Raw genomic sequence first — 17,140 nt, forward strand, 5'->3', positions numbered from 1 at the left:
CTGCAAGCAAAGTGTGTAAGGCAGGGCTGAAGCATTTGCTTGCCGTGGTTTAACCCCAGCCAGGAGCCAGGCCTCACACAGCCACTTACTGAATGCCCCAGCAGCAGGTCAGGGAGAGAATCAGAAGGGTAAAAGCTGGAAAACTCATGGGTTGGGATAAGGACAGTTTAATAGGGAAAGTAAAAGGTGTGCATGCAAGCCAAGCAAAACAAGGAATTAATTCCCATGGGGTGGACAAGTGTTCAGCCATCCCCAGGGGAACAGGGTTCCATCATGTGCCCAGGATTAAATGCTGCTGGTGGAAGATTAGCTGGAAGACTGGACCACTGAAAATGTAATGGACTGATTCCCTGTGAGTTTTGAGCACTCACTTCCCTGCTTTCCTCCCTTCCACACACCTGAGGTAGGATGTGTACTTTTCCTTGCCAGGTAAGACACAGCAGTTGTAAGAGGTTATTTTTACAGCAAAGGAGTGATCCTTGTGCCGTGGGGACGAGCCTCACAGACAGTCGGAGAAGGCAGTGCCATCCCCAGACTACCTTGAGCATTCCTGTACTTTGAAAGCACAGAAGCCTTGGGAAAGGAGAAGGTCAAGAGATCACGTAGGAACAAGATACAAAGCTATGCAAGTCTCACAGCAGCTTCTGTTCCTCCTGCTTGTGAGACCACGGGGTGTCCCCCTGCGTCATGGTGTAAGTTTAAGCTTCCTCATACTAATAAGTACTGCTTGTACTGTGTGTGTGCTCCCTTCCATGCCCGAGGAGTTTCTTGCTGCCTGCAGGGGTCTCTGAGGGTGAATGTGCTCAGAGGAACAGCTGTGCTTTCTTCATAGGTAAGAGATACCATGGGCTGCAGGGTGTGCACCTGGGAGTAGAGCCCTGCTGGATAATAAACAGCAGGCACATGGTGTGTGAGGACACAGCAGCAGAATTGGGGTAGAAGTAGCAGAATCAGTTGTTATTCCATAAACTGCTAGCACAGAAGTAATGGTACCATCAACAGCAGCCTGGTGACACTGCCATCAGGCCACTGTCCTGAGGTTGCCATAGTGCATAGGCAGAAGCTATATCCCATATGCCAGCACGTTTGGCCATTGTCCTGCTGCCCAGGGATGGTGCTGATGAAGTGTCAGACACCCTCAGATCCCACACACACCCTCCTGGGGCTCAGCTGGGTTGTCTCCTGCTGCTGGTTCATGCAGTTTCCTGGGGCAAACCTCAGGCTCCTGGGCACAGTGACCCCATGCCACGTGTCCCTGCAAGGGGGGACTTCTGTCCTCGTGGGTGAGCAATGCTAGGAAGTTGATAGCACAGGATCAATTAAACCTGAGGAGTTATTATTTAACACTCCCTAGAAAACCCATGTATTGTGCACACGTGGCTCCTGTGAAGATGACTTTGGACTTGTCCAGTTTGAACTATTCCCACTTGTTCTCTCACTGGATCCAGTGGAGAAGAGCTCAGCACCTCCCTTTCCAGGTATCCTCACAGAAAGCTGCCTGAGGTCACCCTGCAGCCTCCCTCTCTCCATAGATACACCAGAGGAGTTTATACTGGACATCAGGACACAGTTATTTATGGAGAGGGTGGCCAAACCCTGGAACAGGCTTCCTGGAGAGGCAGTCATGCACCAGCCCTGGCAGGGTGTGTGAGGCATTTGGAGAACGCCCTCAACAAACGGGCTGTGACTCGGTCAGCCCCGAGTCGCTTAGGCAGTGGAACCAATGGTTGTTGTGGGTCCCTTTCCACTGAAACATCCCATCCCATCGCGTCCCATCCCATCGCATCCCATCCCCTTCCCCGGGAGCGGCACACGCCGCCCTCCGGCACCACCTGGTGGCGGATCCCGTTCACCTCAGCTGTCCCCGAAAGCTGCAGGGGCACATCCCGGAAAACATCCTGGAAAACATCCCGGAAAACAACCTAGCTCAGAGCACACACACAGCGATACCGGACTGGCCATCCAGTGATCCAGTCTCACATTTCGCTCAAGCCGAAGGCATCGGGAGCACCTTGTGCTTGGCAAAACTGAGCCAACCCCGCCCGTCCAGCCCGCTGAACCGCGAGGCTGCCTGGTGTGAGCAGAAGAAATCGGGATGTCACGGAGACCTCAAGTGACAGGACTCGAGAGAACAATGCAAACCCCGCAGCCAACCACCCTGCAAACAGAAATGCCATCTGACCGTCCTCTGCCGACTAGAAAAAAACAAAGTTAAAGGAACACGGGATAGGCGAGTTTCCCGGCATTGTTTGCTAAAAGGCGGTACCTGGGGCACTGCAGGCAGAAGCACAAACAGGAGCATTATATCCCGAGGCTGCAGTTGCCAGAGTGCGTCCTGAGGGACCCACGTGCTGCAAAGCCACAAGCAATACCTGTTGTGCAAACCAGTGCCAGCCACTACCCAGACATTTTTGAACGCTTCCCTGCTAGCTTTTTTAGTGGGCTCAGCTGGGTTTGCTTTAGGTGAAAATGCTACCATCTGCTACAATTATGTAATTAACCTTCATAGTTCAGACTTAATGATGCTCATTAGGGTTGAGTGTTTTTATTGGCTGAGTGCTGTCACCAGCTTTGCGTGGAATTGCAAAGGCAACTCTTAAGGGCCATAGTTTGAAGCATAATTAGCAATACGTGAGTGTTACACAGGGGCATGGGTGAAGGAAGGCAGAGGACTATGTGGGAGCTTCATTTTATTCCATGCTAATAGGGCTGGAATGCAATGAACAGAAGAGGTCTGTTACATCTGGGTCACTAATAATAATAATCAGCTACAGCAGTGTGGCAGCAAATTTGGAATATGTGTGTCAGGACATCACAGGATCCCTGTCATCCACTGTTGGCTGTGTGACTTCCAGTTCCTCAGCCAACCCTTCTCCGAGTCCAATTCACAAAATTTCTTCATTTATTCTAACATTAGTTAATGAGTGTATTTTTGCTGCAGGTCTTTCTCAAGCAGTTAAAAAAAAAAAGTAGCAAATAAAGTATTTAATGTAAGAAAAATGACCAGGATAAAAAAACCATGTGGCTTAATTCATCTGTGCCTGTAAGACTCCTGAAAGATTAGACTGATATGGCATAAAAATATGTAACCACTGTTCATGCCACCTTTAACTACAGCCATTCTCTGACTTGATTTGTCTGTAGCTCCTCACATACTCTTAAAGGTTGGATTCATCACCTCAAATACACACAGAAATAATCTGCATCACAAGGCATTACAATCTTCCATAACCCAACAATTTATTTAAACTTACATCACAATGAGAATCTAATAATAAAATACATCAGTTCACACCAGTCTGCATTGCCATTTTTTTAAGGGTAAGCATCTTTCTTCACTTTATATTAAAACTTTACAGAGGTAAAAAGTACTGCGTTGTACCCGCAGCTCTTGAAATCTGTTGTAACATTAGGCAGGTTACAGAGGAACTTTCAGAGCTAATTACACTTCAGTTAACCTCACATATTTGGCACATCTGAATGCTTTTTATTTTCTTCTTAACATAAAATAATTCTATAGCAAGTCAGAGAATCATGGACATAAAGCATCACTATCCAATGGCAAGTGCTGCCTAAAAGCATACAAAAATTGCATCATTTGGTTACAAAATAGATAATTCTTAGTTCTTTATCCCAACTCTTAACACTGAAGTGCCGTGACAGAAAAGGGCCAGGAACAGGGCGGGCCTTACTGAGTTGTTGCTGGTCCCTTTGCTGCAAGGCTTTAAGTAAATCCCAGAGTGATGTGTTAACAAGATGTTGATGGCTTTTGCCTTGCCAGGTCATTCCTTTCAAAGCACCCTCCAGCAGGTTCGAGGCCACCAGTAAATGTCACCCTCCTTCTCACACGTGTTGTTGCTGCAGGGACAAAGTGAACACAGGTTTGGGCAGTGCTCAAGAGGGGCTGTTTCTGTAGGCCTTGGCAGTCTGGTGGCTACAAATTGAAGAGCTAAGTCAGCCACTGCTCAGTCTGGATTTCCTCTGCCTGGCACCACAGTAGCTCTTTCTTTAGAATGGTTTAAGAAGGAATGAAACATTAATGGTAGTGGTGTGCCTGGCACATATTTTCACAAGTGTTTGCAGTTACTCTGCATAAATTTTTAAAGCCTGTAGGCTGTGGGTTTAGGTGTTTTTTGCTGTACACCACAGACCCCAGCTGCTATGAGCTTCTTATTATATTAAAAATAAAAAGCAGCCCACACCACGATACTTGTAATCAGGGTTAGTTTTTCTCTGGCTCTTGAGCTGTACTGTATCAATCAGAGTTTGGCACATCATGTAGTGATTATGTTTCACTGATTGCCAGCTCCATGTACTGATATTTATTTTGGGAGATGGCTATTGCATTGGTTATGTCCCTTCTGCTCATGTTGCTCATAGCAAAGCAATATGAATGAACTGCTGCAGTTAAGGAGAGACTGACACAGCAGAAGAATAAGCATGTTAGAGCTCTCTGGCTGTATAATAGCTAGATGATCTCTGTGCTTTAATGGGAAATAAACATTTGTACTTGCCATGGCAGGGTTGCATTCTGTGCATCTTTCCAAAGCCCAAATCAAAAACAAAGCCCATTTTCTTGATTCAACTTTCCTACTCCTCCTTTGCTGAAGCCCCTAATCTGAAATCCATTTAGTGGGACCAGTGAGCATTCCTAGAAGGACCTTGTGGCTGCTAAGCATCTCTGCTCAGAGCCTCTCTCTTAGAAATTGAAGAAAGGACCATAATACTTGCTGTATTAGGGAAAGAAAGAAATTACACAGATAATGGAACAGTTGTTGGTGGGATGTTTGAAACTTAACAGTAAGAGAAATTCAAGGTATCCACGGTGCTCTCTGCAGTATGTACTGAGCCTGAAAAGGCAGCCCTGACAAAAACCCTTCAAAAACCAAGCTCACTCCCAGAGTCAAGTTTTGCCTCACATGCACAGTGAGAATTTATCCCTGCGTTGACTTCCATTTCCTAGTCAGCAGTTGTTCTGAACACAGCTCGAGTGAAGGGGGGTCCTTCGGGAGACAGGAGTGCAGGACACAGAGCGGTGCAGAGGGAGGAGCTCTGGCTGAGCCGGTCTGTCCTTGCTGGATGGGGCTGTGGCACCTCCTCTCCTTGTGCAGAGCAGAGGACGCTGCTGAGGCGGACAGATGTCGGCTGGATACCTTCACATGGACATAGTGCAACTTCTGCTCGTTTAAAAAGCTGTGGGAAAGCAGCCATCTGCTCAGTGCCAGAGTGTGGATGAACAGCAGCGACAGCCCAGCTCACACCCATGGCTCAAGTGACAGCGGGAGTAAAAGCTGATCCGTTGCAGGTGCGTTTCTGGCACCTGCAGTATTTTCATGCTCTTTACAACCTTTGCAATTTAAAGTGTCAAGGTGTGACAAACTATGTAGCAGTGCATTCCTTATATTTCATATACAAAAAAGGGCTCAAGGCTGGGAGCAAGAAGGCACAAACCTGGGAAATAACATAGCTGAGGAGTTTACACAAAAGTACTGTGTCATTTATTAGGCATCACTTAGCACTTATTTTCACATTTTGCCCCCAAAGTACCCAAAGCAACATAAATTTCCCCCGCTTCCTTTTCCCTTCGCACCCTTCTTTTGGATAAAGCTGCCTGTGCTCTATAGATACAGTTGCTCAAGAATATAACGTGAACACAGATAAATACAACATACACAGCAAAAAAAAAATGTATTATAGTACTACAATAGTCAAATAATGTAATCAGCCTCCAGCTACGGCAGTGCCTGTGTGCTCTGGGGAACAAGTTCACGAACAGCAAGCGGGGCCACTGTACAGGAGCAAACCAAGGTTGGCAGTGTTGGGCAGAGCAAGGGGCTGAGGGGAGGCTCTCCGGGTGCCAGAGCAGGCAGATGGCTGCAGTTGGTCTCAGGGATCCACTCGCCTGGGAGACCCAACCAGGAGATTTCTTCAGCCCGTATCAGTTCGGCGGTGGGTCCTTGGAACACCTTTATGTTTGTTCATTGTGCATACATATAAAGTCACCCCACACTCCTCCTGCTAGGCTATGTTTTCTTTATATATATATATATATATATATATATTTATTTTTTTTTACCTTTTAACTTTTGAAATTTTTTTTCTTACAACTGTTAAAAAAGTTTCATGGTAAAAATAGCTCACTATATGATACATATACCCAAAGTGGTGCGATACTTTATATAATAAAAGATGAAAATAGTCACTTTCCATAATAAAAATAAGTTCTATTTTTTGCTTATTTTACAATATACTTAATAATTCTTTTCTTCTTCTTCTTCTTCACTCTGCAAGTAAATAGGTCCCGTTTTGATAGCGCTTCTGAGTCGATTAAAGTGGCAGGAGACTGGAGAATGAGTGGCTTTATAAGCATTTGGAGCAGCCGCATTCCACGTGTCTCTCCAGTTCTTCTGTGAAGGTGGAGCCATCCACGCACTGGAAGAAGTATTTCCGCCGTTTGCTCCGGAGGGGGATGCAGCACTGCCCGCTCCCACAGCTGCCACGGCATTCCAGGCGGGGCACTTTGGTGGCAGTGGCACAGGACGTGTAGCCCTGCTGCTTCCTGACGACTTCTCGAATGATGTCTCCTTGGCAGAGATTCTCTGGGGAGACAACAGAGATGTAAAGAAAAAAGAAAAAAAAAGGCAAAAGGTGGTAACTATTTTGCCAGATATTGCCCAAAACATCAGCAAACAGCCCTGTACTCATAATGTGACTCAAAAACAGATGGCATGAGAAGGACCCTAATCTTTTACTGCTTTGTACCTGCCATCAACACAGAGCTTGTGTTCCACAAATGTGTAATATCCGGTGAGAGGCCGAGGCCAACAGGCCTGCTGGCTTTGATCAGCAGTTCTGGAAATGCTTTAATGAATGCTGAGTGTTGAATCCTGCAACACTCCTGCAAAGCAGGAGTTAGTTTTACCATGTCTGCTTCTCAGGAGCAAAGATCAGCCTGCTCTGCTGGACACTGGTGGTCTGGGATACCTGAAAATGTCTGTGCTGTTCTGCAGTCACTGTGCATCAGCCAGACACGCTTTGGTGAGGCTATACATGTGTATAACTTGAAAAATCTGTGGTTCATTCACAGGAAAGGCACAACCTAAATAAAAATAATATAAGCCAGCTCTTTCCTTCTGTACAGTAACAAAAATAAGACAGAAAGGACGAAGTTCAAACTCAGCAAGTTTCCAGAGAGTCTTTTCAGGGCAGAGCAAAAGAGCTGCCCTAGTGGAAAGTCCAGCATAATCTGTGGGATTCCCCAGGAAACCTGCTCAGCTGCATCCAAGGGAGCAAGCCAAGAACCCTTCATGTCACTTCAGGTGAGCAGCACCTCCTTGGTATGCAGGATACCTCCTTTCCCAGCACTGCAATTAACTGATCCCTGCTTGCTGAGGGTAAACCTCACAACAACCTCTCCTTTACACATCCTACCAGAATCCCAGGAGCTGCAAACCTGGAGGATTCAGGAGATAGAGAATAAAACCCTTCACTGCACACGTCCCCCTTTCCATATGATTGGATAGTAGCCACCTAGTGTTGTGTGGTTCTTTTCTCCTCCCTGTGTTGCTCTGCAGAGACTGGCTTAGCTTCATCTTCTGCTATTTGCTATTTAATCTCGATACAAGTCCCATGGAAGAGACGTAAAAACAGAGGTGTAAAGCAGGAATGCAGCAGAGCAGCAGCCCAGGCCCTGTGCCAGGTCCTACCTCTGTCACAGAGCTCTCCGCTGTAGTTGGGGTCGCATTCGCAGAAGGGCTCCCCGTGCTCCGAAACTTTACACTGCCCGTGGTTGCATTTCAAAGTCCTGCAGGGATTTGAGGAATTGTTCTTCTTGTCACAGTACATGCCTGTGTAGCCCTCCATGCACTTACAGGTGTAAGCAACGTTGGCTGCCACGCACTTACCGTGCAGACACCTGGAGAGAGAGAAGCATTCAGAGCTGGCCTGTGTTAGAGGGGAATGTTCCTTTTCCCAGAAATGATTGGTTTTGGCACTTCTGCCCATTTAATTCCAGGACACTAATCCAAAACCAGCAGTTTAGTGTCAAACACTCTGAAGAACCTGTGAGTTTTCAGTAAATACTGGATGTATTCAGAGAATACATCTAGAATTTGTGAACCTAAGGCATCTCTCTAAAAAGCATTAGGCTTCTCTGTGAGAAGCTCTGGACCAACGCTTGGCATCCACACAAGACAGCTCACACAGCATCAGCACGTGGAACTAAGTGTCAACAATCAAGCTGTATGCCCAGGCTTCCTGAGCAGAATTACTGTACAAATCATATCAGGTGATGAAAACCAGTGTGATAAATGAAGGTGCCAGTAGAAAAGCTATGCACAGACTTATCGGCGGGCAGATGTAGTTGAAGGGTTCCCTGGCTCTTGTGGTTTGCACTGAGCTTTGGCATTTCCAAGGAATACCACAGGGTGGGGTGTTGATCCTTAGCAGGTTCTCTGACACCATCCCCACTTCTGGGGCAGGGGCTTGAAATGGACTGGAAACAGGGAAGAAGCCAAGGGAAAAGTGCTTGGGGCTTATAAACCTTTGCTATAACAGGTCCTACTTGATATAAACCCACATCTCTCTTAATTTATTTTCTTTCTAGTACTTTCAAATTGTTCCCTGTTATGTTGAATTCTTCTACATTTAATTTTTAAGCTTTGAACTAAAAAGCACAAATAGTAAAAGCAGTTTCAGTCAGATCAAGACATGCAAAATAATACAGGGACTCACAGTCTATATATAGCAGTATTTTCTGCCCCACTAACCAGAGGTTACCTAATCTTTACAGGTGCATTTCCTCACTGAGATTAACCTGAGTGTTTGAGCAGACATCTGCCTGCAGCACTCTGGGCTCCCCTGGACACACAGGACTTGGCTTTAAGGAGACAGCTCCAAAAAACTGAAGTGACTTCAGAAAAGGTGGGACGGTGTGTGAGCATTAGAAATACACACAGCTACTTTCTTTAGCAAGGGGCTACATTCATGATTGCCTCACCCTCCTTGGATTATAAGAGAAACAATCTCTCATCATGTAGACATCTGTAATTCCCTTATTTTTCCCTTGTCCAACCACAACAGCTTTGTGTTGACATTGAAAATTCAAGGCAACATTTGGGTTTTCATACTTTTGGTTTGTAAACTATCAGGTGCTTCTCAACACCTTCCAGAGTTCAGTGTTTTGGAGAATTAGACCCAGAAACAAGTCTAAAATGGTACCTCTATGAGGTTAAATTTCTGCCTTTAAGAGAGTGATTATTCACTGTGTCAATTTACCTGTCAAAAGTATGTGCTCGTAAAAAGCCCCTTCCACAAACAGTGCAACCAAAGTAGCTTCTAGAACAAAAGTACTTCCATCTGCTTATGCAACAGCACTGAACTATGAATCCTGCTGCTCTGCACAGGACTGTTTCCTCTGTGCTTGCCATGAGAAAGCCATTCATCCTGTGTTTCTGCTGGAGATGTGGTTATGGAGCCTTTGAACAGCGAACGCTTTACGCTCACACTCCCTTCTCATGCAACGCCACGTTACCCTTTAAACTTGCACTTTAACGGGGTGTTTTGGAGTGTAGTAATTAAGTCAACTATTTGGGAAATATAAAACTGCTCACACTGGAGTGCATAATGGGTTAGTCTGAAGACTGAGTCCAGTGCTGCTGTGAGCAAACCCCTAAAATGTGTACCTCGTGCTCACAGGCAGCTCTGCTCTGGGTAAGCGGGTCACCTCCTCAGAGTCAAGCCATACCCATTAACAGGAGGGTTTGTATTTTAATGTGTAGAATCACTGCTGAAAGCATGACCTGCAGCATTAACACCTGACCTCCTTCAGGTTCATGGTGTCCTTTGGAGGGTCAGCAGGCTCAGAACAAGCAGTAGAAATTGAGAGCTGCCACGGGTGCTGACTCACAGCTGTCAATAATTTCACGTGAGAACCCAGCACCTACCAAAAATAGTCAGATGTGGTTTCACAAGATGAAATGTGAAATATGCATTAGCTGTAAAGCTTTTGCCCTCCCATCAGCACTTGTTTGAGCTTACTTGTGGTTAAGACATGGGTCTCCAATTTCCTGGTCACACAGGGGGCCCATCCAGCCCGGGTGACATTCACAAATCACACTCGTTTTCTCCAGGGACCGGCAGATACCATGCTTGCAGATGTTACAGGACTTGCAGCCAGGAAGGACTCCCAGTGACTGCTGTGGCAAATCCTTGAAATCCTGCAGCTCGTTGTTGATGCGGACATCGTGGATACATCCATGAAAACCGTTTGGTGTCTTATCTGCACCCTGGCGCAGGGGAGACAGTCCAGTAGAGGTTGGGATCCCTTCAGATAAAAGCAAAAGGGGAAGGTTCACTCACAGTTACAATGATAATACATAAATGGCAACTGGTAACGTTTCTTTTGTCACGGCCCCTTAAAATCTTTAAAGAATTAATTTGCATAGGACCTGTGTAAGGTTGCACAGAATTTGTTATCCATAAGTAATGCCACTGCTAAAGATGGTCTTAAAACTAACCCAGCATCTTTGTTTAACTGTGTGTTAGGAGGGAAGTCACTACACCAGGTCATGTAGTTGGGGAGATGGACAAAACTGGGGGCACATGAAGGCTCTGTGTTAACAGTTACTGTAGTTTAGGAACAATTGCTCTGAGGTAATTCAATCAATTACTTTAACTTTAATCAATTTAAACCACCTGCAGTGGAAGGGCAGCTGACATCCATGGGAATGCTGCACATGGAGAGTTGGCACATGAAGAACAGTGAGGGTTTAGAAAGAAGCAAGAAGAATTTTAATAGGCAACAAAAAAGTCTCCACTGAGCTCATGGCTTCCAATAGTCCTTCATTCCAGGTCTCAGGTTTGTCCTGAGAATTGTTTTGTAGGTAACTTTTGAGAATTGGTATCAATCCACTGTGCTCATCCATTAACAAAACTTTTCCATGTGATTATTTCCCAAGCTCCCTGTGTAAAAATTGCTGCAGGGTTGGTATTTTTTATGCTGTGCTAGAGGAAGAAAATGCGATGGTCTCTGCACCAGCAGATTATCTTTGATGCACAGTGCTCTTTAATAGCCTGTGACATTCTTAATAGGAGCCAATTATAAAATTTCAGCTCTGTACAAAGCAAGATTAGCCAGTTTTCTGTTTTACAAGGGCAATATTCAGAGTTCTTTTAGAAAAATGTTATTAAAGGGAATTATTTACAAAAGGCTTGACCAGCACCAAATGAAGTTGGTAAGAGTTTCTACTATTGGCTTCAATGATCTCATTAGAAAAAGCCCAAAGACTTTCTGAGTCTTATTATTCTGCTGACTGAAAATTCAAGAACTCTGTGTCACTGAAAGAGATTTCAACATTCAGTCCAGAATAGAGCTAGGGGGGTTCTGGCAAAAACAAATCCACTGGGCAGAGACCAGCCTTTGTTCTGTCTCTCATAACCAGACACCTAATCAGTGGGATAGTCATTATTCTGGGCATCTGTTCCCCACCCCACTTGGCTGCTCCTTCCCCCCAAATTCAGTATTTAATGTGAAAAAACTCCTTCACTGAAGTTTGGTCAATTCTAATACCTCTCCAATACTGAAGCTCTGGCTTTAGTTTCTAGTGAGAAAACTATTAACCAAGACATTCTTAGTCAGCTTGTGTTTTAATATGTTATTTAATCACACATCCCCTTCCCCCCAGTTTTCAGACCCCTATAAAATTTCCAGCAGAAATACTGCTTGGTTATGGTATATTTAAACCTACTGACTACTGATTTGCTTTTCTGCTGTGATTGATTGTGATACTTCCACTGTGTTCTTCAGCCACAACACCTTGGTGCCAGCCAGTTCTGAAAGCTTCAGAAATGACAAGTGGACTGTTCCTGCCATGACTGTGTGACACAGAACCTGCCTGTGCTGAGTTAACTGCCTGTGCTGGCCCTGTGGTGGGTGCCAGGGGGCTGTGGAGCACAAAGCACAGCAGCAGAGGTGGTGTTTCCAGGCTCTCTGTTCAGGGAACCAATCGCTGGCTGAGGGGAAAGACAAACTAGTAGTGCCCCCACTCCCACCCCCTGCCCTGGAGACCCCTCTCCATGGGATGGAAGATGGTTTGCTTCTGAGAAAACATGTTAAAATCTCAAGTCCAGAGTGACTCACAGTACCTCCAATGTAGAGGGGTGTGTTGAGGCTGACAGAAGACTGTTTCTGGAGTTTTCCCAGACTCTTGGGAGCCCCCTTGTCCACCACCAGGTTCAGAGTTTGATTCAGCATCACGAGTTCCACACTGTGAAACTGCCCATCATTTACTGTTTCCACACTAAAAGGAAAAGCAAAGAAGAGAATTAGAAGATGAATAAGGAACAGCTTCTTCTTCTGTGACATCCTGTGTCCAAGCATATCTTGCACAGCACAGCTCCACTCGGTGCTCCTTTACGGTCACCGTGCTCTCAACATTTCCTCCAGGTACACACTGACACGCTGCTGATGCCTGTGCAGGCAGTACTGACACATGTGATGCTTGAGAAAACAGCTAATCAGGACAGGAGCTACTGGAGTTGTGTTTCCCAGGGCAGAAAAGCAACGGGGAGTTACACAGTATACTGGCTTTGGTGACAAAGCTACCTAAAAACCCCATTCTGTGCTCTCAGCCACAGCTTGCTGCCCCTCTGTCCCACTGCCTGGTGGGCCCATGCTGCAGGCCAGATCACTGAAATGATTTCTTCTTGGATGGTCAGTTTAAACTCAAATTATTTCACAGGGGCAGGGAGGGACTGCAGTCTGGGTAAGACAGCAGGGGCCTCTTGAAACCAGCATTTCCTCACAGCAGAAGTGGCTTGTAACTATGTACTAAGGAATAAAGACAGGCTGAGTTTCTTCAAGCTACAGAAGGAATTCAGGAGTGTTTGGCTTATAAATGACCAGGTTGCCTTGTTCAATACCAGACAGCAATACCTGAACACAAGGAAAACTGACAACTCTTTGGGAGACATTTAGGTGTAGATCAAGTCTTGAGAATAACACAGCAGGAATTAGGGGGAGGGGGAACAGGGAGGAGGCAGCCATGTGAGCGGACAAGTTATTAAAAGCACCCTGTATTTATTGCTCATGTGTTTTCAACACTGATTTTTCAGATGCATGAAGCCTGCAGTGACTTAGATAACTCGACAGCTCTTTCACAGAACCACAGAATCAATTAGGTTGGCAAAGACCTCTGAGATCATCAAGTCCAACATATGATGGAACACCACCTTGTCAACTAGACCGTGGCACCAAGGGGGTGCTGGTACACATGGATAAAGACAGAACACACCAACTGAGGGATTTGGGTATCCTGAGATACTGCTTAGACAACAGCCTGGATGTGGAATTGCTGCACAGGTGGTACTCACCACATTACAGTGTAAAAGGTTAGTTTTAAGAACGGGTTTCTGCTCATTCAAATGGCCCACAAGCTCAGCATCCTCTCTCAGTAAGTTACAAAGTCACAGGTCAGATTCCTTTCAGGTGTTTTGCAAAGCTGCAAAGGTCAATGTCTCTGAGCTATTTACCCACACCTTCTTCACTGTCAGTGGAGAGGAACAGACACACGCATCTCTAAGGATGAATGACCTTTTAGGTGTGTCCACCTCTCAACCTAGAATACATGCTGCCCCTCTTTAATGCCCAGTCTGGCATAGCTGTTGTGTAAAGCTATTGTAGCAAGGAAATCTTGACTTTGGAAACAAATTACATGCCTTGGAGATTACCAGAATTCAGTCGTTGCTGGAAGAAGTTTCATTTTTTTGTAGTGTTTTATGGTAGACCTGACATAACCAATTATAGTTGAGCAATGTCAGGCAGCAAGTCAGCACTGCAGGCATTTCTGAGGATGTGCAATTTAAGAAGAACACACTGCTGATTCAGAACTGAGCTAATGTGCCCCTGCAGTGCTGCTCTCCCCACAGGTTTTTGGGATGAATCATGAACACATACGCCTTTAAGAGTTTACCTAAGGTTACACAGGTTGTAAGGTGACAGCAGTACATGAGCACTTTCACAGTGTGGCTTTACATAAACAAGAGGTTAGTTCTGCCACAGAAAAGCTTCTGGGAAAGCTCTGCTGGCTGAACTGCTCATTCCTGACCTCCAGGAAAGTGCTGGGCTGCGGCTGCTGCCCATGCTCAGGATGGTGAGAGAGCCCTGGGGAGAACTCAAGAACCTGGAGCTAGCAGTACCCTTTGAAGCGTTTTAAAGAAAAAACTTAAAGGCTTGACATTGCACAGAAATGCAGATCCAGTAGATCCAGGAGACAGTCTGGCTCAGAATAGTTGTAGCAGGGCCCTGGCAAGGGCAGTGAGTTGTGTGGGCTGGGGTGAGAGGTGTAGGATGTATTCCAGACTCATTGCCAAAGGTGCTGCAGCGTATGCCCCTCAAAAGAGCAACCCTGTCCTCACTGTAGCCAAGTCACTGAATAGGGGCCACACCTCCAGCAGGCTATTGTGTGGATTGACAACTCAAATAAGTTTGAAAACAGCTGGTCCAAGCTTTCTGTTTAGATACTCTGGAATTCTGCTAAGTATCTGCTGCATTACAAGGAACAGCTGTGCTACGGCAATGCCGACTGGGTGATCCCTGTGTGCTCCCTGCTTATCTCACTGCTGCCTTGCAATGCCTGATTCCCGGGGGGGGAAGCACTTGGACTTCCAGCTGAAAGGTGAGAGATAAATGGAAATGCACATTTGTAATTGTTAGTCTGTGCAGAAGTGGCAATGAAGGGAAGAAGCAGAGCCAAAGCCCATGGGCTGTGAGAGCTGAGCACTGCGGAGGTGGGAGGGATGGCTGTAGGACAGGGAGCCCTTCCCCAGGGGGATCAATAGCTGGAGCTAACACACAAACCACACAGTTATCTGCAGAAGGCCAAGCTATGGCCATTTGTCAGAGGACAACATTATCACATCTGGCAGGGCTGGCTCTTCCCAGGGCCAGGATTTCACAGGCATTCATCACCTACTTCTCCACAGGGTGTGCTTTTTCCAGATTATGCCTTGACTAGCAGGAAAACAAAAGTCTGTGAGTCCTGGCGATGGAAGCAGCCACCCCACACAGCGCTCGTGCCTTTCAGCATACCCAGAGCTGATATTTTTGCTGTAGAGGGAGTGAGAGGTACAGGGAGTCTGCAGGTACACGTGGAAGAGCATTACTCTGTTCTGACCCTTTCACTTTTTAACTCTGAATTAAAATACTCAGTGCCTGGACTTAGAGAAACAAAGTAACTCATAGGCATCACCCAACACTGCAGTTTTGTTAAGCAGATAAAGTCAGAACAGTCGAAGCGCTCATTTGCTGTTTGAGAAGACACAGAGATATGATAAAAAAGCTGTATGTAGACAGCCAGGATGGCAGGAAATCCCCAGGCAGCAGAGACTTGTGTGAGAGCACTTACTGCTGCTGCTGCTGACGGACAGGGGTTCAGACGCCTTTGGATCTTAAGAGATGAAGACAAGAGTGGGGGGAGAGACCAGTGGTGAGAGAAATGCTACATGAACTCTCCTCTGAGCCTCATCTGGGCCTTGAGGAGCCCCGGCAATGGTCGGAGACAGCTGGAGACAGTGGCTTGGCCGGGGATGAAGGGCGGGCGGCCGCTGAGCAGCGCAGCGCGCACCGCTCGGCTCCTCCTCAGCAGCCCCTGCCCTGTTAGGGGTTCGTTAAAGCCTCAGCTGAACTCTCCCAGGGGATCGGGTGCTCTCACAGGGCTCTTCCTGCCGGGGTGGCAGGAGCCATCCGCGGGATGGAGATACCTGCCCCGGCTCGGGATTTACGGGGGTTCCGCCGGCCACCCCGCGCCGGGGTGGGAATGCGGGGCTCCCACAGGGAATGCGGGTGTGGGTCGGGAATGCCGAGTGCGAGGCCGGGAACGCGGAGCGCGGGTCGGGACCAGGGGTCCAGGTCGGAAATGCGGGACTCGGGGTGGGAATGCCGAGTGCGGACAGGGAATGTGGGGCTCGGGGCCGGGAATGCCGGGGCTCGGGCAGGGAAAGCGGGCCCGGGAATGCCAGGGCTCGGGCAGGGAAAGCGGGCCCGGGAATGCCGGGGCTCGGGCAGGAGGGAACGCGGGGCGCAGCAGCGGCGGCTGCGGTACCGGCGGTGGGTCAGCAGAGGGAGCCGTGACACCGCCGAGCGCAGCGGCCGCTCCGCCGACACCGATACCCCGCACACCCCACGGACACCCCGCACACCCCACGGACACCGACACCGACACCCCACCGACACCGACACCCCACCGACACCGACACCCCGCGCCGCCCCTTCTGCCAGGGCTTCATGGTCAAATCACAGTCCCATGTGTGAGCAAAACCCGGGAGAGGGGAAAAGGAGCGGCGGGAAGAGCCCAAAGGGCCGCTGGCTCTGCACCGGCCGCCTCCCCCGCTGCGCTAAGGATGTCCCGGCTCCCGCACCTTTCCAAGGCGTTAATACGGACGGGAATTTTTAGCTGGCTTCCAGCTGGAGCGTTTTTGGGGCCAACGCCGTTGGATATCATATAGTTTACGGTATACCCTTGCTGAAAAAGAAAGGGAGGGATTATGTTTGGAGAGTAAACGCTTGGAAATGTAAGTAAGGATTTTCAGGAATTTAATGGTTAAACTTGCTAAAAAGTAAGCAGTAAAAGGAGTCAAAAGTTTCATACAACACAGAAGGACTCCTCAGGACCCAGGGGTGTGCTCAGCCGAAGGTGAGGACCCACCTTGTCAGCATCTCGCCCACTGTGCTCAGTCCCTGCAGCACCTTCACTGCAGTCGTGTCACAAACTGGATGCTGAGAAACCATCTCAGTTCCTTTCCAAGTGGAATCACTTCTGGTCCCTTAAAGCCTCTATCCTGAGGGAAAGGCAGTGCCTTTGGCACAGCCGGGTGCTGGCAGGAGGGTTTGTGTAGCTCAGCAGTGTAGCCAATATGTCCCAGTTGGAGCTGGCTGCTCTGGGAGCCCCTGGGGGCTGAGGAGGGGCAGCTGCCAGCCCTCACTGCCCTGTGTCCCCAGCAAAAGGGACTTGCTGCTCCCCCAGCAGCCCTCACCTTTCCCTTCTCCACCCCACTCATCTTTCCATAGCCCAAGTTATGTGCCTTGCACAGTCCATCACACTGCTCTCGCTGAGGTTACCCTCACTGAGAGCTGGCCACGGCA

At 47.6% G+C, this 17,140-nt stretch overlaps 1 protein-coding gene across 2 annotated transcripts in view; it reads right to left on the reverse strand.

Annotated features, from left to right (window-relative positions):
* Nucleotides 1-3,215: 3,215 nt before the first annotated feature.
* Nucleotides 3,216-17,140, reverse strand: part of SLIT3 (slit guidance ligand 3) — a 480,366-nt gene continuing 466,441 nt past the window's right edge. For both annotated transcript variants that reach the window (XM_017825656.1, XM_017825657.1), the window contains 4 exons: nucleotides 12,145-12,299; nucleotides 10,039-10,324; nucleotides 7,707-7,915; nucleotides 3,216-6,599 (listed from right to left, as the gene is read on the reverse strand). In XM_017825656.1, coding sequence (XP_017681145.1) covers nucleotides 6,361-6,599; nucleotides 7,707-7,915; nucleotides 10,039-10,324; nucleotides 12,145-12,299 — 889 coding nt within the window. In that variant the 3' untranslated portion in view covers nucleotides 3,216-6,360. The remainder of the gene's footprint in view (nucleotides 6,600-7,706; nucleotides 7,916-10,038; nucleotides 10,325-12,144; nucleotides 12,300-17,140) is intronic.

The sequence above is a fragment of the Lepidothrix coronata genome, unplaced genomic scaffold, assembly GCF_001604755.1.
Source record: "Lepidothrix coronata isolate B3197 unplaced genomic scaffold, Lepidothrix_coronata-1.0 Scaffold121, whole genome shotgun sequence".
In the NCBI taxonomy this organism is placed as follows: Eukaryota; Metazoa; Chordata; class Aves; order Passeriformes; family Pipridae; genus Lepidothrix; species Lepidothrix coronata.